The sequence below is a fragment of the Podarcis vaucheri genome (assembly GCF_965113315.1).
Source record: "Podarcis vaucheri genome assembly, chromosome: 3".
In the NCBI taxonomy this organism is placed as follows: domain Eukaryota; kingdom Metazoa; phylum Chordata; class Lepidosauria; order Squamata; family Lacertidae; genus Podarcis; species Podarcis vaucheri.
In genome coordinates, this window is record NC_138761.1 from 86,659,627 (window position 1) to 86,682,750 (window position 23,124).

Below are 23,124 nucleotides of genomic sequence, written 5' to 3' on the forward strand. Positions count from 1 at the left end.
GTTAAGTCCAGTCAAAGGCAACTATGGGGTTGCAGTGCTCATCTCGTTTTCAGGCCGAGGGAGCTGGCATTTGTCCACAGACAGCTTTCCAGGTCATGTGGCCAGCATGACTAAACCGCTTCTGGTGCAACAGAACACTGTGACAGAAGCCAGAGTGCACGGAAACACCATTTACCTTCCCACCACAGTGGTACCTATTTATCTACTTGCACTGGCATGCTTTTGAACTGCTAGGTTGGCAGGAGCTGGGACAGAGCAACGGGAGCTCACCTGGTTGTGCGAATTCGAACTACTGACCTTCTGATTGGCAAGCCCAAGAGGCTCAGTGGTTTAGACCAAAGCGCCACCCGTGTCCCTGAATACCGGTTGCTGGAAACCACAGGAGGGGAGAGTGCTGTAGTGCTCATGTTCTGCTCACTGCTTTCGTACAAGCATACGGTTGGGCACTGTGGGAACAGGATGCTGGACTAGATGGGTCTTTGGCCTGATCCAGCAAGCTCTTTTTATGTTCAGTCAGATTGCCACAATATTATTATTATATTTATTATTATTATTTATATGCTGTCCATCTAATTGGGTTGCCCCTTCTGAGCAATCTTTTGGAGGCCACATGACAATGGCAGGTGGGACCAGAAGCAAAACTGTATGGAACATATATATATATTTAAAAAAAACATCTTTATACAGTAATGTAGTTGCTATGCACACTCATGCACCCCTCTCTATTTTCCATCCAGTCAAGCAAGTGGACACATTCCAGACAGGCAAATGTGACCTTGGGAGAGTTCCAGGGGTCAAATAGCAAGGCCTGAGGTGGGGAGGGATTAGATTTGGTCTCCAGTCCTGAGACTCCCACCACTGTTTTAGGAAGACCACCAACAGGACATGAGGGCAACACAGGAACAGCTTGCCTAGTGGCAGTGGCGTAGCGTGGGTTGTCAGCACCCGGGGCAAGGCAAGTAATTTGCGCCCCCTAACCCGTGGATTTTAGCACTCGAGTGCGAGCAAGCGCCCCCCAGATGTTGCGCCCGGCCCCCCTGCACCCCCCACACTACGCCACTGGGGCTGGGGGGGAGCGAAGGAGCCAAGGACCCCCCCCAAAGGCTCATCAGGAATTTATTAAATTTATTATTTGTGGAGCCCCCTCCTCTCCTTGGGCTGTAGGTGGAGCTCCAGATCCGGGCTTGGCGAGCGCCTCTCCTCCTCCAGGCCGGGTCCGGGGGCTTCCAGCCGTGCTCTGTCCTCGCCCCCCCCCCAGACTTGCGCTGAGAGCCGGAGCCAGCGGCGCCCCCTTTTGCCGGGAGACCCTCGCCCGCCCGCTGGCTTCCTCTCGGAGGGTTTTGGGGAGCGCAGGGCGCGGCGAGGCCCCTCGGAGCTCTCCTCCCTCCCAGTCGGCAGAAGCAGCCGCCGTCTGTGGCTGGGCCGAGGGGATGGCGTCGGCGCCGGGGTGCAGAGGCTGCCCGTGCCCGGCCAGGCGTCGGTGGCGGCGTCAGCGCTGCTGCAGCGGCTGCTCCTCCTGCGAGCAGTGAGTGGAGCGCAGCCGCAGCGGCGGCAGGGGGCGCGCGCACGCTAGGACGCAAGGCTGCCGGTGGCGGCGGGGAGCCCGGCGGAGGAAGGAACTTGTCCCTTCCCTCTGGACTCGTGCCCCCCCCCCAGATGTTGCGCCCGGTGCGGCCGGCACCCCTGGCACCCCCCACGCTACGCCACTGCCTAGTGGGTAGAGCTGCAGCACCCATACAGCTCCAACCTCACTGCCATTTTGCCTCTCCCAGTAATTGGCAGTGATGCTCTTGCTGGAAGGCTACTGCTGCAGCTCTGTCCCACCGGATGAGCCACTCCTGGATCTTCTACTCGTGACTCTCAGCGACTGGCATGCCCTCTTCGGCACTGGAGGTAATATATATGCCATCATGACCAGTAACAATAAAAGTAAAGGGCTGGTTGTAATCACCTGGTGCTGCTCATGAGACTGTGTAGAACCTTCTAAAGGTGCACTCCATTTTTTGCTTTAAAACCCCCCAATGAATTCACCACAATCATTTCTACAAGCATGTTAAGTCTACACTACACTGTAAGGAGGCTATTATATCTTCTTTCTCCCACACCATTCTGACTGGGCAATGAAATGAAATTTCATCTTTTGGACACATGAATTGAGTGGACAATTTGTCCCAAACGTTTGTTTCATGTGGTTACCGCTTAAAAACAAGAACTTTCTGAAGACACCTTTGTTTGGTCACATGAAAGAAACAAGCAGAAAACCAGGGCAGCTGACAAATCCATGAAAGCGACCTTAATTCCTCAAAGATGTTATACTAAAGCAGTGATTTTGTAACCTTTAGCCAATGTTCCAACCAAGGCTCACTCAACCGTGGAGAGAACGAATGTGCCTGGTCCCAGAGATTGATAATAACCTATTGGAAAGAATGCACAAGAACTTGTTACGCAGCCAGTCATGAGAAATACAAGTACGAAATGCTTTTTTGAAAATAACAATTAAAGGTTGCTGAATCTCAAGAATGTGGCTGGATCAGCTGAAGTCAAGGGAACAGATTCTACTCCAATTCCTTGACCTAATCAGAGTCTTCACTTGGGGGATAATTTTTTTTCCAAGTGAAAAACCATGATGACCCATAAACAGAGCAATGATATCTGTTCTAATGAATTGTAAGTGGCTTCCTAAAACCCAGCTAGGCACAGAATCAATACTTATTCCAGTAACAAATAGCTGACTCATAGGTCAGAAATGTATATCTGTGAGTCATTTGAAAGTGTCCCTACTACTATTGTCTGATAGTTCAATAGCTTATGAAGAATTCACAGAAGGGGGAAATTGAGCATATTTCCCTCAAAAACAAGAACCCCCCTCCTCAAATTTTGTTGGATTTGCATCCCAAAAATGCTCCATTGTGTTGTTGTTTTTACCCCCACAGTATACATGTATGTTCCAGATCCTTCAGTGCCAAGTAGTTTATATTGTTCTATCATGGTACCTTTGGTTTTTAAATTAAATTTCCCTCTCTTTTCCCCCCTTGACTACTTTCTATACATTCTTCCTCTGTTTCTGGCTTCTTCTCATTCTTTTCTGAAGGAACATTTTGTACCTAATCCATTAAGATTTGTGTGTGTGTGTGTGTGCGCGCGCTACATTTGTACTAGTGCTGATAGGACAGAGGATGAAAACACAGATAGCTGGGATTCCCTTTTTTCCTCCTTCTGGAATGGGAAAGAGGCAAGGCACAGAACTATCGATCAAATTAGATCCACATTTATTGTTACAGATCTCAGTAACAGGAAAGAACAGCACAAGGGAAATCTAAATGCAATCTGCCTTTGACAAGTCATCCTTGCCCTGGTCAGAAGGCCTGTCGTACACAGCCCTCCAACCTGCCCTGCCATAGTCCCTCTATCTGAGCTGCACTCTTAAGGTGTATTGAAAGGATTTTCAGAATCCACTTCTGGGGCCACACAACTCGGGATCTACTGGTCGGCACTTCCGGAAACAATATCTGAACCAAAACACAGCTACTTTTCCCAGTTCTGAGATACAGTGGTACCTCGGTTCCTGAGTGCCTCCATTGTTGTATGTTTCAGTTCTCAAACACCAAAAACCTGGGAGTAAATGCTTTCATTTTTGAACATTTTTCAGAACCCGAACATGTGACGCGGCTTCTGTTGAATGAAAGAAGCTCTTGCAACCAATGGGAAGCCGCGCCTCAGTTTTTGAACGTTTGGAAGCCAAATGGGCTTCTAGAATGGATTACATTCGAGAACCAAGTTACCACTGTACTTGGGGTGTGATTCTATACACACACTCTTCTTTAATGAGCATACATGCACAGGATCGTATTAAATTGACAGCTACGTGTTTGGCTTTGGAAGATATAGGAAGTCCCGTGAGGTTGTGTCATTGGGTATCTTTGCACTGGTACAAACTGTACTCACACTTGTTCTTAGATAGATTTATGTAGGCATGATTTAGAACAAATTGGGGTGGTCTTTTCCCCCGTTCCAGAAGTCTTGGGAAAGCATACAGACAGTTCATCCAATGCCAATTTAATGGCAACAATATATCATACAATTCTATAGCAAAAATTGGATGGTGAATAAGACTCCAGTGTTCTGTGTCTGGTGAAATGATTTATTTGATAAATATTGAGTAAATCTGATCTCCCTAGCACTCCAATGTTTAAAAGTATTTGGTGAGAGCAGGGCTGAACTGGAATCGTAGCTGTTTCTCAGTGGTGTCCTTCCTGCTTTTATTGTTTTCAAACACTTCTGCTTGACAGCTTAAAAGGTGACTTACTGCTTCTCACCAGAGACAGAAAGCTATCTAGGGTTCTTATTTAGTACAATGTGATTTTGAAGGAAATGGAAAGAACATCATGTCTTTATGATTGCCTTGCAACAGAACATATACAGCAGATGCATTCAATAGGATAATTTAGGTCACAGACCTGTTTTCTGAACCCTGTAAATAGAGCACAGCAGTGTTTGAAGCCAAACACAACATTGGTCCTTTTCATTAACAATTTTCTTTTAGTGGGTCTTTGAAATGGCTCCATTGATTATTAATTGCTAGAATGCTCATTCTCCTATTCCTATGTAGTCAGTTATTTTTTTGTGGTCAATGGCCATTGAAATAGAACTCACAGGGGGGAAAATTCTAGAGTAAATTAAACACGTCTATTTTCAGAAATGCAGCTTGTCAAAACCTATGATTGTAGCATTGTTCCCAAAACAATTTAAATTGAAATAATTCCCTTGACAGCAAATACTGTTTTGGTTAAAGAGAGAGAGAGAGTGCTGCCCTTAACTTTCACACTTTAACTAAAAATAAGGTGCTGGATGTTGTGTGTGTGCCCAGCTTAATTGTGTCTTCATTTGCCACCATCCTGACTGGGAACAGGTGACCCTAACTGAGTGGTAGGGCAGACCATACTTCTCATGCAGAAGGTTGAAAATTCAGTCCCTATAATCTCCAGTTAAAGGTTCTCAGGTAGATGGGCCTCTGCCAGAGACCATGGATAGTGGCTGCCAGACAGCGATAACACAGGGCTAATAATTAGCTCAATATAAAGCCATTTCCTATGCTTACAGGACTAGCCATAGAGCCACTTTCGAAAAAGTGCATCTTACATAAGAAGGGGAGATTAGGTGAACCCAGGTATAATACAAAATCCATTAGTATTTTGCCTCCTGGGGGATTTCATCTTCACCATGTTGCTACGCAGATGCCAGCAAGCAAGCACTGATTTGCAATTGCCTCTGTACTTATTGCGCAATGAAGTTTTAATCGTTTTAAGTTCTGATACATCTTCCCCTTCCCCATGCACAGAGCACATAGATGAAAGAACAGTGAGCCGATGAGCCACCCAGATTTTAATTGTGGTTTAGATTACCTTCCTCCCCCCGCCTCATTAGATGGAATGTACAAAACATAATATGTAAAATAAAAATGAATCAATTGTAGTGATTTCAGAGGAGGGAAATGAGAGCTAACATATGCCATGCCACACTTTATTTTGGTTCATAATGTTCAGGAGCATCCCCAAACCGAGGTGCAAGTATGAAGCACGTTCATGGAATGTTATTACTGCTACTCTGGCCAAAACCAAAAACCTCCCCCTTTTCCTTTTCCTTTACGATGAAGAAGAGTGCCTAGGCATTTCCAAATTCCACTTGGCTGTCTTGCAATCAGGGTGATTGAGTTTAAATTCTGGATTCACTCGAAGGCCTTGAGTGTGAATCATGGACATTCAGTCTCAGCTGCCCGTCTGTACAATTAAACGCTGCTCTAGCCAGATGCAGCCACCCATCTGGCACCGAGCAGGCACACTTCTCTGTTCAGGAAGATGCAGAACTCAGTTCCTTTTGGATTAAATGCTGGAGAAGCTTTCATTAGTGGCACCTTATTGCTACAATTCTCTTAACCCCACCACCATAGGTTAACATAGGAAGATGACTTGTTCCTATAGCATGTCACACTATGTATTCATCTGCCTGGGGTTGGAAACCTGAAGGCTGGGGTCCAATGCAGCCCTCCAAGTCTCTCTGTCTGGCCTTCAGGACTTTCCTAAGGCCATACCCCTTCTCCCCAGGCAATATCCCTCACCAGCTTTGCATCTTTTGCTAGGCTGAAATATATTCTTAAACACTGAGAATGTCCTTTGCTTGCCTGGTCAGCAGCATAGAGAGGTGTTGTCAGGAGCAAGTTAGCAGTAAAGCACACTGTGCAAGTTGGCATTAACTCTTTATTAACAAGTTCTGCACAGGAGTATCAGGCCTGAGCGATCAGGAGGCAGGGAGCTTGCTGCAGCAGGAGCAGGAGACACCTGTGACTCTTCATCACCCAGACTCATCTCTGCTTCTTGGCCTCCCTCCTCACACCCTCCCACCTCTGATTCTGGATTTCCCTCTGCCACAGCCTCTTCTTGCTCGCTAAGCCCTGTCACCTCCTAAGCTTCTGACACCTCCTCTTTCCAGTCTTCTCCCTCTGACCACTCATCATTGTTCCACTACCACTACTCCCTGGGCTCTGAGCCTTCTTCCCTTGGTGGTTTCTCAACTGGTTCCTCCCACCATTCCTCTGTGTCCACCTAGTCCATTTGTGTGTGTAAGAGTGTAGAAACTAGTGTCACCACTGCCATGTGGTTCCTGGAAAGTTTCCCCAAATGGAATATGGTCCTCTGACTGAAAAAGGTTTCCTACTTCTGATCTGGGGACGCGGATGGCGCTGTGGGTTAAACCACAGAGCCTAGGACTTGCTGATCAGAAGGTCAGTGGTTCGAATCCCCATGACGGGGTGAGCTCCTGTTGCTCGGTCCCTGCTCCTGCCAACCTAGCAGTTCGAAAACACGTCAAAGTGCAAGTAGATAAATAGGCACCACTCCGGTGGGAAGGTAAATGGAGTTTCCGTTTGCTGCTCTGGTTCGCCATGCTGGCCACATGACCCGGAAGCTGTACGCCGGCTCCCTCGGCCAATAAAGCAAGATGAGCACCACAACCCCAGAGTCGGCCACGACTGGACCTAATGGTCAGGGGTCCCTTTACCTTTACCTTTACTTCTGATCTAGCCCAACATTATCCACTTTGAGTGCCTGCGTGGCTCATCAGGATTTCAGGCACATCTCATACCATCTTACTACCTGACCCTTTTGAACTGGATATGCCAGGCATTGAACCGGGGACCTTCTGTATGCAAGTCAGGTGCTCCACCACTTGACCTAGTTTTCCATCAGTGACTAGTGGCTTATGGTCAACACCCGGCAACAGTGCCGTTTAGTCTTGGGTTTCCTTTTCTTTCTAAGTGGGTGGCTAGCGGTGCACAGTGTGCAAATCTGGTGTTAGTTAAAGCATGGAGAAGAAAACCCAGAGCTTTGATTGCAAACTGATACTGAAATACAAAATGTTAACAATGTGCTCAACCTAGGCCACTTGGGAAGTTAAACTCTTAGGAAATTAATACTCCGCTTGATGAAAAGAGAGATATTGCTGATTACAATTGGGACTCGCATGCCTAAAAAGTCTGAAACATTAATCCCAAGAATTTGCTGTCTTTAGGTCAAGGGGAATCGCCCTGAAGGGAAGGGTGAATATCGGCTACTACTTGGATTCTCTCCATCCGAAGCAGCAGGTGCCTATGTCTAAATCACAGCTGGCTTGCAGGAGTAACTAACTACACACCCTGTTCCATGTTCCATGGGCTTGTGGTTAGCACCACTCCTTATCTCTGGGCAGGCTAAGTGGGGTGAGGTTCCAGCTGGTGCAATGGATGCCTTTCGGCAGGGAGGGAGGTGGTAGCCTCTAGACCTATCAGAAGCGGAGCAGCTCTGGCTTTGTTCTCACTGCTTCATCATCTTTCAATATACTCAAAGGATTGCACAAGCTCTGGGGGCAATCAAACCATTCTCAAACTGTCAGTCCCCCTTGTCGATGAGGAGTCCTCCTGCAGACACATTATGGATACTCATTTGCTTTCCATTTGCTTTTTCTGTCTGCTTGACCTGAGCATTTCATGTCATGTCAACAATCAGAACGTAAGACAAGCCCTGTCAGAGGAAGGGGATCACACCCAGCACCCTCTTGGGAGCAGCAGTCAGTGGGATGCTGGAGGGATCAAAGCACAGCCTGAACTGCCATCTGTCAGAGACGCTGTGCTTCATGGGTGGGGAACCTCAAGTCTGGGGAGTAAATGCGGCCCTTTCTATTTGACCCTTCGAACTCTCCACAGGCTGCACATCTTGTCCCCAGAGCACCCACTCACACTCTGGTCCTACTTTGTGCTGTGGCCAACCAGATACATATGGGAAGACTTCAAGTAGTTGACAGATTGTGAGATAGAGATAGATGATAGATAGATAGATAGATAGATAGATAGATAGATAGATAGATAGATAGATAGATGATAGATAGATATAGATAGATAGATGATAGATGATAGATAGATAGATAGATAGATAGATAGATAGATAGATAGATGATAGATAGATAGATGATAGACAGATAGATATTGAACTGTTTTGAGCTGATTTTACACTTTTTTTTGTTATGGCTGTGATGGTTGTTGTTACCCACACTGGGACCTTATGCCAAAGGGTGGGTAAGAAATAAAAATATATAGCAGGAGGCATAGTTCCTCTGCGTTTGGGTGGGAAATGCAACCATCGTGGCTAATAGCCATTGATAGCTTTATTTCAGCTTCATGAGTTCCTCTTCTCACTATCCTGATAAATTAAAATCTGGAATACAAACCACGATTTTGTTTTTGCCTTAAGTAAATATATGTGCAGAAACACACATATGTATTTAGTTTGTTTTACCTTATATAGTTTATGCAATTAGCTGTCAAGGGAACTAAGATGCTTCAATATATGTTATTTCTAGATATCTCTATAAGTAACAGACTGCCAAAAGGTTTTCTTATTATTCCAAATGAAAATGATTGTGACAAATACACTTTCCCCTAATCCTTCCAGGTACTTCACATTTGACAGAAAATTATTGTGTCCTCTGTAAGATCACTCATTTCTGTTGTTGGTTTTGGCTCCCACACAGAGAAACAGAGAAAACAGAGAATGATGAAGAAACTGTAAACATGTGAATCTGAGGATCAAGTACTGGCAAGTAAAGCCAGGCAAATACCTGAGTTACCCTTTAATGTTATTTGATATACAGCCATTATCAAGATAAGCTGTTTCTGTCTGCTTATATTCGTCCAAATTATTTCCTCAGATAAATAGCTTCTTTCCTTGGGACACAAACTACATCTTCATGCCATCACACATTAAGCAGGAATCCTATGTAATGCGAGTACCTTCGGACTATGCCTGGTTTTTATTACAGTTTCATTCTGATTTGTTTGTAGGGCAATTATATGACAATGAACATCCAACCTGACTTGCTTATGGGGTGTTTATGTGTATTCCCATTAATAACTTGTTCAGTGTTTTTCTCCTTCAATTTTTTAACTGTGAAGAGTCAATGTTTTACTTTGGTTTCTCTTTTTTAGTGGATATATTGTACTATGGCAACAGAGTGGTTTAAGCCATTTTAATTGTGCAATACTAAATTGCCTGGTATGCACTTGCATTTCTTCCTCAAAGTCTGGAGGTACCCCATGTCTGCTTAGAAGTAAGTCCAATTGGATTTAATGGGCCTTACTCGCAGGTGGGTGGGATTAGAATGGCAGCCTAAGTCTGGCACCTAATCCAGTCATCTGCTTGCTTTTTCCACGTTCCAGTTTTAGACTATGATTTAGTGCAGATTCCATGGGCCAGATTCAAGTAACTGATCCTCCTAATGGAAGCCTGCACATGGATGTCTGATTGCACAACAGGGCTTTCCCTGCTCTCCTCTTCTCATGTCCCCCTAAACTGGCTGGAAGAACCTCCTGAAGGACAGGAGAGGGGGGAAATTTCCATAAGGCAAGCAGAAATTTTTGTGCTGATAGAGAGACTTAGTTAGCACTAGACTGAATTACTCCCATGGGCTTCAAGATCAGACGGCTCTTTTCCTGCTTCCCCCACTTCGTTTAGCATCTATTCCAGCCTTCACCAAGCTGGTGCCCTCCAGAGATGGTTGGACTACAAATTTTCATGTGCCAGATGAAAAGTTCTGGAGAGCTTGAAAGCTGCCCACTGTTTTGTCACAACTTGGGTGGTCTAATACAGGTGTTTCCCATAGTATGGATTTCAGAATTAGCCACATAATCCCTCTTGTTTTACACAATTTCATTCTGCAATTAAAGTAAGCATCTAAAATTTTCTAAGGCAAAGTCTACAGAGTTTGAATGGTCGGTGCCTCTTCCATTGCCATGGCTTCCATAGTGTGATAGAAACACGAGTATCTGTGTTTCACTTAAAAAACCTAAGAGGCAATCGTTTTTGCTTCATTTTAAGTTCCTTAATACCTGCCTGTGTTTATGCTGTATTCACACTTAACAGTATGTCTTTTGTCATTTTATCTTCTATTCTTTCTTCACCTAAATTTAAACTGAAACCAGAACACAACTCTGACTTCTCCTAGACTTTCTCTAAGAAGCTACTTGTCTAGGAATTTCCTACCAAATCTGGCTGTGATTTATCTCTCTCCCAAGGCCTCATTTCCTCTCATTTCCTACTACTGCATTGTATAATAAATGATGTAACACAGCTATTCTTAACCTCATCTATGTCTGTGATGCTTTTGTTTCTTGGTCCTAGCTAGTGGTTCATTCCTGTTGCTTTCTGCATGCTTACAGAATCCTTTCTTTACCCTTCTTTTTTATGAAAGTTTCTCAAAACCTGAGACCGGATGCTAACAATACATATAGATTACAAACGCCTTCTTGTGTCTTCTCTATTTGCCATTTCTTCATTACAAACACTCAATTGAAGGCCGGTCCTGTGAGGATTCTCCCCCTTTGAGGATGAATGTAATATGTAGAGAAGACCACCTTTGGAGCACTGGACATGCCAGTCTACAATGTACTCTGGAGAAGATCAGCTGACACTGATATGGTTTGTGGTGGTTGCCCTATACTAAGAGGTTCAGCCCATTATATAGCTGGGGAGGGCACATATAGAAGGACTAATTCAGTCTGTTTGCATTTGGGAAGCTGATAAAGGATGAAACCATCAATGGTCTGGAGCCGGGTATGACTACTTTGTTGTTAGTGGAGTCTGGTTTGGTAAAAGTGGAGCAGAAACATTCAATGCACCTGTCTTTTGAAGGGCTTCCATAGGATAGTTCTGTATTGAAAGGGGTCCTGCATTTGAATGGCTGCCTGGCTCAAGTCTGGTTTAAAGACAGAAGCCATAGGATGGGGAGCAGCAATCTTGAAGTTGCTCCTACGTAATTCATACGTGAACAGCTGACTGAGCAGACAAACAGGTGACCTGATCACAAGCTTCCACACTGTGGTGGCATATATTGCACTTCTATATGAATTCATATATATATTATATATATGCAAATCTGTGCCAGTTTTTTTCATCCTCTTTTTCTGGCTGACACTTCTCTTCTATGTGATGTCCTAGTGACTACACCCCAGATAAAACTGACAGAAAGACTGAACAATGAAAAAAAGTAGGGTTACCATACGTCCTCTTTTTCCAGGACACAGCCACATTTTCATGGGTATGTAAAGCGAGAGTCGTCATAGCGATCCATAGTTAAAAGCAGAAGTCGGCAAGTTTTTGACTCTTCAAAATATGGCAACCCTAGTTATTGAAGGCTGCAATCCTAAACAGATTTACTCAGGAGCGGGGAGCCGAATCTGTTTCCCTCATTTTATCAGTCTTAAGATCAGTTCTCCACATTTCCAAATCAAAAACTTAATATGAATATTTTTGTATGGGATTTTCCCCAACACACATTTTTTCAAAGCAATTTCCCCTAATTTAGTGAAATTTTGTATGTTATTTTCACCTACCTATGCATTTTTTATGCACAAATGGGACATGAAGGCTGGCAACATCAACCCACTGTATAGGAATCCCTTGGGTCTTGTTTTGCAAAGCAAGCGCAGATTCGACAGGTTTGCTTTTAAATGTGAACTGAATTGAATTTCTGTCCCCTCCCCACCTAATCCCTCGTGAATTCCTAGTGAGTATTACATCAGAGTAGGCGTGCATATAATTGTGCTGCTAAAGAGAGAAGAAAATTGCTAGGGGAAGCTGATGAGCTTATGTTCCTAGTTTACTTAAAGCTTCGAGGTCTTTCCCCCTCCTTGAACTGTTTAATGATGCTCATTCTGACAGGACTACCACCCTAAAGGGAAACAGGGCGAGAGTTTTCTTAAGATGGAAGAAAAATAAACTCCTGTTTTAATCTCGGGAAATTAATAAAGTAGAAACAGCCCCTGACCTTTCTAGGTCTCTCTTAATTCAAAGCAGTATGAGGTGCCTTCCCAGCTGCCTGCAGCTCCTGGAAAAGAGCGAAAGGCCCTCCCATCCTCTCAGCTTCTCTTTTTATGCTCTGCTCCCCCAGTCAAGCCTCAGCTATCAGTTTGATCGTTCAATAACTTTAGCTACTTTACAGCTGCTTTCTTTCCCCCCAGGTGTTTGAGAGTCAGTCTGTAAAAGGGTTCTACATGTAACCCCAGCAAAGTTTTAGCCACTGTATTAACTCATTATTTCAGAGTTCAAGTATAATACTACAACCTAGTTATGCTGCGCTTCTTTCAGAGGCATACCTAGGCTCCCTTGCACCCTTGGCCAAGAGCTGTATCTGTGCCCCCTTCCGCTCTTGGCAATCACAGGCTCTCTCCCTCTTTCTTCATGATTTTTGTGGTCCCCTGTGCCTGTGCCCTTGGCCAAGCCCCTAGGTATGCCCCTGGCTTCTTTCATTTTTAGGGGACATGCGGCCCGAGTCTAAACATAAGCCCCTAGTATGTATCCTTTGGACTGCAACCTTATTCCTGTTACCAGCAACAATTTGAATCTAAGAGCACCAGCTCATATACTGTACATCTCGTCAGAAGAATTCAATGGGAGTTAGTCCTGGGTAAATATGTCTAGGACAGAACATGTTTTGAGTTTAAAAGAAGAACAAATGGGGTCTAGTCTAGGGGTCTAAATGTCTAGGAGAGAACATCGTGTTAACATATTTTGAGGGGGAAATCTACCTTTGTTCGAATATTTCCAGAGTAGATCACTTTTATGGGAGTATCTTAGTGGGCACTAGAAAACAGGAGGTTTAGCAGAGTTTGAGAAATTAATTACGAAGAATGGCAGACATATACCCTCAAAGATCTCTACACTATTCATGAAATATGGCTCTGAATCATTTAAAGAATACATCATTAAATAGGCCAAGGATATCGGTTTAGTCCAATGAGTGTCCGAGAAATCGTCATTGTTTTTCCCTCTTCAAGCCCCTCCTGGTGCTAGGAGATAGAGGAGCAGGGGATGATGGGGATTCAACTGGCCTGTCCCTCACCTGAACAGCCTCTTCCTCCGATGTATCCTACACACCCAACCCCATCTCTGATGGCTCTGACCATTCCTCTTATGCCCTGCCTTGACTCCTGCCTCACAGGACTTGGTATCAATTCTCTTGGGTCAGCCCCCTGACCTATTGCCTCTCCCACATTCTCGTCAGAGCTTTGTCAGTCCCTGACACATGCCCAGAAATGATGTCACATCACCACCATCATGTAATGAGACATTGGTACTTTTGCTACCACAATCATACCAATATTTTCCCAACAACCCACAGTAAATAATGCTTGCTTACATCTAAAAAAAAAATAATAATTAAAAACATGAGCTCCTCCAGTAAGTTCTTTTTCAATATAATTTAAAACAAAACATACCTTGCATAAATTAGTTCACCCTTCTTCTTGTTAAGATACTGACGATTACTTCCTTGAGATGATTTCTGGCATTCAGTACTACTAAAATAAATCTGTTTAGAGAGAGAGAAAAAGAGTTGGAAGGAATTAAACTGTCAGAAAAGTACGCCTTAAAATGTTGCAGGTAAAGCTTCTTCTCATTATTATTTTAATCTGAGCAGACGAAAGCACAGTCTGCACAGATTCAATTGTAAATTCAAAGCAGACTTCAAGATGTAAACAGATTCAAAGAGAAAACTGTTTAGAATGGCCTAACGGGCCAAAGGTGACTGAGGCTGAACTCAGAGATTGAAAACAACTAAACCAAAGAGGAAGTACGTATGAGAATGCTGTTATAATTGCTCAGTTAATGAAAATGACCATTTCCATGAACAACTCAAAGGGCAAGTTCCCACAAACAAAATACACTATTTATTTTTTTAATGGTGATACATATGGCTGGAGAAACCGTGCAAAAGGCTTGCTTATATTTCTATGAGCAAGGCTGCTTTCCCCCACCAAACTGCTGGTGACTGAAGATCTGCATGATGAAATGGCTAAGTTACACTCAAGGTTCTCCGTGAGGTCATGTAAGTGATCACACAGAGACAAATAAGCTTCTTTGTTGGAAGTTCCCCACAGTTATAAGGATTCTGAATTCAGCTATGCAATATCCTGAGTGAAATTTGATAGATAAACAGGATTATTTTCCACAACACCACTTGCTGTTGTTTCCAGAGTGGGGAGGCATTGGAGGAATCTCTAACTTAGGCTTTTTAATTAAAAAAAAAGGAGAACCCTTTCTCTGCCTATCACTGCAAATTGCCCTGTGTGGGTTTTCAATGCACAGGCAATGCACAGATTTGGAAGAGATAGCCCAGTTAGATAAAGGTTTAAGTCTCTAAAATTCAAAGGAGGTATTACATATGCTTTGAACACAGAGCCCCACAGGATGTCATCTGGTGTGGTAAAAGAGGTGGTGGCTCACAGGTAGGACAGGGCCAGCTGCACCTCCACATGCTTCCATTTGAAGATTACTCACATCTCCAAGTTTTCCTTGCATTTCCAGGTTTGAGGGGAAAACAAACAGCTCCCAGGCAGGGCGAGTCCTTTCACTGGGCCAAGTTAGCACTTTGCTGAAATTTAGGCATTCTCAGTGGTTGAAATGACGTGGGTAAGATCAAAGGGATCAAGAAATCCTCTGAGCACACACAGAATCTCACACAAGAATCACATATAGATTGGGTATCAGTTTCAAAGACTATTATCCACTGTCTTTAGTGCTTGTTCCCCTTGTTATCAGTACAATTCTTCATTTGAGCGGACCATAACATTTTGAAACAAGACATCTTTTTCCATGCTGCTCCTTTTTTTATTAGGTATTAGATTCTTAGGCTTTAATTGCACAACAGCTCATTAAGAAAGAGTGATACGTCAGACTTTATCTGATCTGTTGCATAGTAGAAACATCTGCCTGGAATATGGTCATGAAAATGCCAGGCCACTAACTGATTACATGACTCAGTTACTAATATATTTTATAGCCTGGTGGCCTTTAAATTGCCTTTATTTTCTGGCTAGGATTTCAGTGGTGAAACAGACTATAATGGAACAAATTAAATGAGGAATCTCCCCTTTATTTTTATGCAACCAAATTAAAAGCACCAAGAATTTAGGTCTTTGTCTGGTATTAGGACAATGTTGACTGCTGTCTCCAAACAAAGTATCAGCTTTTCCAAATACGTATTACACAGTCAGCACTCATTAGGCCCAATTCTTACTGCTGGCAGACATGAAGCTGCCAACCCACAAGCTCTTTGTAGAGGTACAAGGGATACCCCCCCCTGCTTCCTTCCCCCTCATTCATATAGGCTATGAACAGTGCTATTTTACTAGAAAAAGGGGTGCCAGAACTCACCACGAACACCTCCCTTGTTCTCTCATAATGGCACCCACCTAAGAGGTGCCAGAACTGAGTTCCAGTGAGTTCCAGCAGAAAGAAAGCCCTGGTTACTATATAGGCCTGCAAGCAGCCCCCCAAGAGGAGAAACACATATTCAGTGGCGTAGCGTGGGGGGTGCCAGGGGTGCCGGCCGCACCGGGCGCAACATGGGCGGGGGGCGCGCTCGCACTAGCAGCTCTCTGCCCCTACTAAAATCCACGGGTTAGGGAGCCCGCGCTCGCTCGGCTTGGCGAGGAGGTCGCGGAAGGGGGAGAGCGAAGCCTTCTGCCGCAGGCAAAAAAAGGAGAGGAAGCCGGGCGGGCGGGCGGGCGGGCTGGCGGGGGTCTGGCTGCGCCTGCTGCTGCCGTTGCCGCTGCTGCCGGGCTTTGACAGCTTGGCGAAGCGGAGGGAGAGGAGCTTTATGGTAATTGCGGCTCTCTCTCCACTGGCCGCCTGGGTAGTGAGCCGAGCCGAGCCGAGCCGGGAGTCTGGCGAGGGGGCGGGAAGAGACTTTTCCACCTCGCCTGGTCAAAAAGGAGAGCGGAGTCTCCTCAGGGCGCCCTCAGGCAGGGCAGGGCAGGGCAAGGCAAGCAGAGCGAGGAGGAGAGAGAGGGGAAGGGGGGAGCAGCCAGGAAACGCTGCGGTGTGGAGGAGGAATCAATTAAGGAGAGAAAGCGAAAAGCCTTGGAGAAAGGGAAAAAAGGAAAGAAAAGAGGCAGCTCCAGGAGAGCGCGGGGGAAAGAGAAGCCTCACTGCTGCTGCTGCTTGGGAGAGTAAATTACTGTACTTGCCTTGCCCCGGGTTAGGGGGCGCAAATTACTTGCCTTGCCCCAGGTGCTGATAACCCACGCTACGCCGCTGCACATGTTTGCACATCACAATTTAATTACTTTACCCAATTGATAAAACAAAGTTTGCTCTATTTGGATAGTAATACATCCTGTTGATTCAGCAAAAGCTTCCTTCATAGGTAAATAAACAGATGCAGAGGCTTATCTGTCCGGTGGTCTATAAGCCTAAACAAATACAGTGTTTCCTTCTAAAACTGAAGGGCACTAAAAAATCCAGGACTGTCATGATTTTATCTCACTACTAATGTTTTGCAGTGCAATCCTAGACTGTCTTTCTTTCTTTCTTTCTTTCTTTCTTTCTTTCTTTCTTTCTTTCTTTCTTATCCACCTAATCAGGTTCTGTGGACAGTTTCCATAAACAGTGAAATGAAAAATACCATTTACCAAAAATGCTACTAAACAAAGATAAACAAGCCAAAACAGTGGCAAGCCCAACTTAGATGTGCCATTTAATTCAATGGAGTTTGCTTCAAAGTAAGTGGGTACAGTATTGCAGCCTTAATTATGTTAATTACAGTACCATAATGTTCAATGGATTGCACCTTAGATCTATGTACTCGATGCCACCCTATCTGGAAAGGGTTTGGGCTTGTGCTTCGCATCAGGATAGCTACTCATGGAGCAGATTACTCAAAATCTGTTTACTGGCAGAGAGGGGAATGCCTTTCATCTCCTCTAACAGGATGGTGTAGAGGATCACTGCCGTCAAGAAGTCATGATGAACTTACTGGATTACAGGTCTGACTCAGCGTGGAACTTCCTATTGTCCCATGTAGAGGTCACATTCTGTAGTTTGCGGTTTGATTTTTGTGGACTTCATATGCTTCACATATGAGGGAACATCAGGGTTGCGAGATATCTTGGACATTGGCCAAGAAAGGCAGCTTTGGATTTTCTACCCATCCTTGGCATATACTCCCACCCACCAAACTGTGATTTTAAAACATGTAAATTTGATTTAAGAGTCCTTGTTAGATATAGCCTAGCTGTCTAGCTAAGTTCAGTGAACATAGGTTAGAGTATCTTTGTTTACTTTATAGGTCAGAATATCTTTGTTTAGGTACAGAGTGTGATCTCAGCATTTTAAAGGCATGGATCTAGGGATAGGCATTTGTTGGGGGGTTATATAACAATGAAGACTGTTTCTCCACTGTAGGGATACTGCGGAGTGGGCAGTGAGGTCCGGAGGGAGCACACTCCCCACCAGCAGGGAGCCACAGTCTGCCTGCACGCGTGACCTTGGGGTGCAGGGCAAACTCCCCCTCAGACAAGCCACGGCTGTCGGAACATCGTCCCCTCTGTCTAACCTTTTGCGGTCTCAGTAGTCGGTGGTGTCCTGTCTGTAACCTTTGTCTCTGAGACCTTTTGTCTCCTTCGTCATACACTGTGCAAGGGGGAAATGACGCTGTGGAACAGGTGCCAAAATAACTTTGCACCACCCCATGATCTCGGGACGGAAGATGTGTAAAGGTCACAGCCCAAAATGTATCTGCCTAGCTTGCATACTTGTCTCAATAAAAGGAGGCTCCACAGGACTGGCAGCAGCTTGCTTCAGCCCACCTGTGCGCAGCTCACATGATGATCAACCCCAGTCTTGGGTCTTCCTTCACTCCACTACAACCGCTCCCTACTGTTACCCCCTCATGAACTACTGTTATGATGATGACCCTCAATTAAAACTTCTCTCCAAGGTTTAGCATGGGAAATAAATGTGAAAGTTTTGAAAACGGTGAATTTTTGTGGAATTTTTATTGGAAATACAGAGAAGGACGTGGCTGGTCTGATTTTACGAGATTATGTTAAAGGAAAATGGAAATATCTGGCACCTTGCACTTAGGACTTTCAAAAAACATTCCAAAAGAGCACACATTTGAAGTCAGGGTGGAAAAACAATTCAAAGTTTCCTTTTGTATAACCCTTCCTAAAATAAAATAAACACCCGGGCTTTCCTTGCAAATTCTGTGCATCAATATAAGTGCCCTTTTTGTCTGTTCTTTTACTGTGAGCACAGTATGTGCTGGGGACCGGGTAGTATAAGGGGAAGAAGTTCTGAACAAGATGTTCACTCTCAGTATGTTAGAAAAAGTGACAGAGAATATGATATATTTGCTTTGCTGTGTGTCCCCTTCCACTGCCACCCCTTGGTTTGGGGTGATGACAGCTGTGAAATTATGGGTTTAATCTTTGTCAAAGTGGGTTGCATTTTTGGACTAACCACATTTACTTGGGAGTAAGCCTCATGGATTTTAGACAGCATTTCAGAAGCAGATATATTCACAACAGAGCATTCACCCATTTTGCTAGACATCTAAAGGGATGGCAAAATGATTATGAACATATGAGGGTGCCTTCATCATTAGTCATAGGACTGGTCTGTCTGGCTCAGAATCCTTTACTATGACTTAGAGATGGGAGACAAATTCAATTCACTTTGCATTTAAAGCCATGTTTATCAAATTTGCCTGGTCTGAAACAGCCATCTTTCAAAATGTGCACTAATCTGAATTTTGCACTGCAGTTCTCCAACTAAACAGAGGTTACAAAAAGGTCTATATTAGGGGGGAAATGTGTATAGAAATGAACATATCAGTGGAAATAACATGCCATAATGTATTCTAATAGGAGAAATTGCAAAATTTTATACCTTAGCCAAAATTGTGGACAAAAATGTGTTTATTTGGAGAAATTTGTATTAAAATTCTGATGAATTCCCAAGTGGATTTTTTAAAAATGACATTAGCATATTGCTGCAGAAACCTGTAGAACTGAATTTAAGACTGGAAAATGAGAAACGAATAGAACCAAAATTGTCAGATTCTTCCCTGCTCCACCTGGCATTGCTTCCCCAGGGTTTGGAGATTTCCCCTAGTTCTGTTTACTTAGGTCCCATCCTGAAAATGTCAGCATTTCAGTTTTCAATATGCATTCTCTTGCATGCAAACATTTAGCAGCAGCAGCAGCAGCATAAACCACTTTGAGGGTTTTGTTTTTTTACAGCCAAGTGGTTAACAAATTTTATGAAATGAATAATAATAAAAAAAAAAAATTGTTGTTACAGGTATTACCTGCCCTTCACTAGCAGCTCAAAGGGCAGATTACAACAGTTTAAAATTCTGAATTAACAATAGCTAAAACAGATTACAGTCACAAGAATAGGGTGGATCCTGAAAACACATATCTCAGGTGTCATAGGCCAGGGCAAGTGTCAGTCCACTGAGCCACGGTCACTCACTTGTTTGGTACTATGAAAAGGGGATTTACATTGGCTGCTCTTTTTTATGGGAAACCGGGGGGGGGGGAGAGACTTGGACACAGAAATTTGGTGGTGCTTCCATATTTATTTATTAAATAATGTGCACACATGTATCCACATGATGGCTAGAGACAGAGAGCTGCCATTGTTCAAAACAAAAATGCTGGTTTGGGAGGCAGGGAATTAGAATATGAGTTTGGATAGCAAGGAAATGGTTTGAGCAGGCCGGATAACATTTACAGCGTCATGGAGACAGCTAAGCCATACTTAGAGTAGAGCCATTGAAATCACGAAACTTGACTCCTTTGGTTTCATGGCTAACATTGGATATAGCCCTCAAAATGTACAGTGTCCGTGTTGGTTTACTGATATAAGCCAAGTCGTACTTCATATGATATTGCTGAATATTGGACCCCTCCCATCCACAGAACGTTGCTCTATTATGTATTCAAAGCATTTGAAGCTGTCAGAAACTGAAGCAATAACTACATGGGAATTCCACAAGCCAGACAAAACAAAGAGAGCAGGAAGCATTCCCCCAAACAGTGTGGCAGGGTCAGAAGTACAATATTCAGTCCAATAATATGTTTTGCAAGTTACCTTCTCCAGGTGGCTTTTGCTAACAACTATCTTTCTATTCAGTGTGTCTGAGCTGGCTGTGTGAACCTCCAAGGGGACCCCAGTGCCATTTAGAGGGCCTTGTGGAACAAGCTCAGTGGCATCAAAGGAAGCAGCTTATTGCAAGAATTTTACGGAGCCAGGCACCCCATCCTCCCTGTAGAGTTCAGTGAGGCAATTTCCCCTCTGAGGAATATTATTCGAAAACATTTTTGTCTGGGTTAAATCATACAGGATATATATTGGATAGTTAGACAATGGCATCTTTACACTGTAAGAGGATATCCAACAAACCCAGAAAAATGTTGCCTAGAATGGGGTGGGGGTGGGGTTAAACTATTCTGAATGTTTTCATAATCAGGTCTATGTGGAACTCAAGGCTAGTTTATAGTTAAACCCTCATGCTTCCCTGGAGATAGGTAGATAGATGATAGGTAGATAGATGATAGATAGATAGATGATAGATAGATAGATAGATAGATAGATAGATAGATAGATAGATAGATGATAGATAGATGATAGATAGATAGATGATAGATAGATGATAGATAGATAATGTATAGCTATTGTCCCTGTTTTTGCCCTAGGTTCTCCCTCTGATATTCAAACACGAGAACAAAGGAATTCTACTCAGGCATTTTAAACCCATCCCATTCCCCCACACACAATTAGAAGTACAAGAGGAATGAGGATAAATGGGCCAACGTGTCAGATATGGTTTCTCATTTTCTCAATTTCTAAGTTAAGTTCTCCACATTTCTGCATCATTCTTTTTTCTTTTTTCATTTTTCAAAGTCCTCATAAAAATTCACCAGCATTTTAATGCCTCTTCTCCCATTCTTATTCCCAGCCCGCTCACAGGTCCTTATAATATAAGTGGAAACAGTTGGTCCTGGCGAGTATTAACCGCTTTCAATTTTAACCTAAGGATTGTCATTTATCCAGTTTTAACTTTAACTTTAATTTATTTGAATTAATTTTGGGATGCATTTTAATCGATTGATTGTTTTTATGCATGTTGTATTATTTATAAGATGTTAGATGCTCTGAGCCCGGCTCCGGCCGGGGAGGGAAGGGTACAAATAAAAAATTATTATTATTATTATTATTATTATTATTATTATTATTATTATTATTACACTCCTCTGTGAGTTGCTCTACCCAGCTGGTGCCTTACACCATTCCTCTATGTCCAGCCAGTCTGTGATATGCAATTGAGTAAAATATGGATACAATGGACACACACACACACTTATATACACATCACCAGTTATGAAGTGCCTCTTGGAAGGGGCTTATGATGTGCCTCTTGGATGGAGCTTTCAAGTAGTGCTTCAACTATTTGGCAAATGTGCAGTCTTTGATCAAGGGGAGAGTGGAGTCCAACCTATTCAAATCTCAGAATACATACTTCTCTCCAGCTACACGGAAATCTAATTTGAATGCATTGTAGTGTGATTCTGTGTCAGGTTTTTAGCCAACGTTTAGATTCCCCTTAATATTTTCCTCCTGGACTTTTAATACTTAGAGCTGAAGATCTAAACCGAACAGAAGGAAACAAAATGAAAGCCTTTCATCCTTCCGCTATTTTCTCTTCTGTTTCAAGTTACCCAAATAATGAAATGGTCACAACTTTTGCCTTCATTTTCCTCATGCTACTTTTCCGAGCTGGCTTTGCTTTACTGCAAAACTTGACCGCTTCAGAAACCAGTAAAACATGAGAGAAAGAGATTAGTATAACCAAGAGAAAGACAGTGTAATCCTAGGCACGTTTACTCAGAAGTAAGTCTTCCTGTGTGCCACGGGATTTATTTCCATGTAAGTGTGCATCAGATTGCAGCCTAATAGTGCAATTCTGTGTATATTTATTTGGGTATATCGTTGTGTTCAGTGGGGATTACTCCAAGGCAACTTTTAGGACTCCAGCATAAACCTTATGCCCTTTACTTGGGATTAAATTCCAGTGAATCCTAGAATTGTAGAGCTGGAATGTACCCTGAGGTCATCTAGCCAAACCCCCTGAAATGCAGGGATCTCAACTGAAGCATCCATGACAGATGGCCATCCAACCTCTGCTTAAAAACATCCAAGGAAGGAGAGTCCACCATCTTGCGAGAGAGGCGGTTCATCTGTCAAACAGCTCTTATCACCAGAAAGTTCTTACTGATGTTGGAATCTCCTTTCTGGTAACTTGCATCCATTGGTTCATGTTCTACCCTCAGGAGCAAGAGAAAACAAGCTTGCTCCATCTTCCATGTGACAACCCTTTAGATATTTGAAGATGGCTATCATACTGCATCTCAGTCTCCTCTTATCCAGGCTAAGCATTCCCAACTTCATCAACTGTTCCTCCAAAGGCTTGGTTTTCATAACATTTCTCATCTTGGTCACCCTCCTCTGCACAGGTTCCAGCTTGTCAATATCCTTGCATGCCAAGGACCTGTGACCCCACTCATCCCCAATATAATAAAATAACCAAACAGTACAATGAGTGTATTGAATGGATCCAATAGGTCACAACTCTATTGATTAGAGATGTGAAGGTTTTGGCTTAGGCATATTAGCTCCAGCCCATCTGTTTGAAGTGTATTCTAGGGTCAACCCAACCTGGTAGGAGGGGGTCCTATGACTTACAAGCTGTCTC

At 43.6% G+C, this 23,124-nt stretch overlaps 1 protein-coding gene across 2 annotated transcripts in view; it reads right to left on the reverse strand.

Moving 5' to 3' along the window:
• LOC309529929 (uncharacterized protein) overlaps positions 1-23,124 on the reverse strand; it is a 237,682-nt gene that overhangs the window by 25,666 nt on the left and 188,892 nt on the right. For both annotated transcript variants that reach the window (XR_014218512.1, XM_082218408.1), the window contains one exon: positions 13,799-13,890. Coding sequence is in view for 1 of the 2 variants with exons in the window: in XM_082218408.1 (XP_082074534.1) it covers positions 13,799-13,890 (92 nt within the window). In the remaining variant the exon portion in view is untranslated. The remainder of the gene's footprint in view (positions 1-13,798; positions 13,891-23,124) is intronic.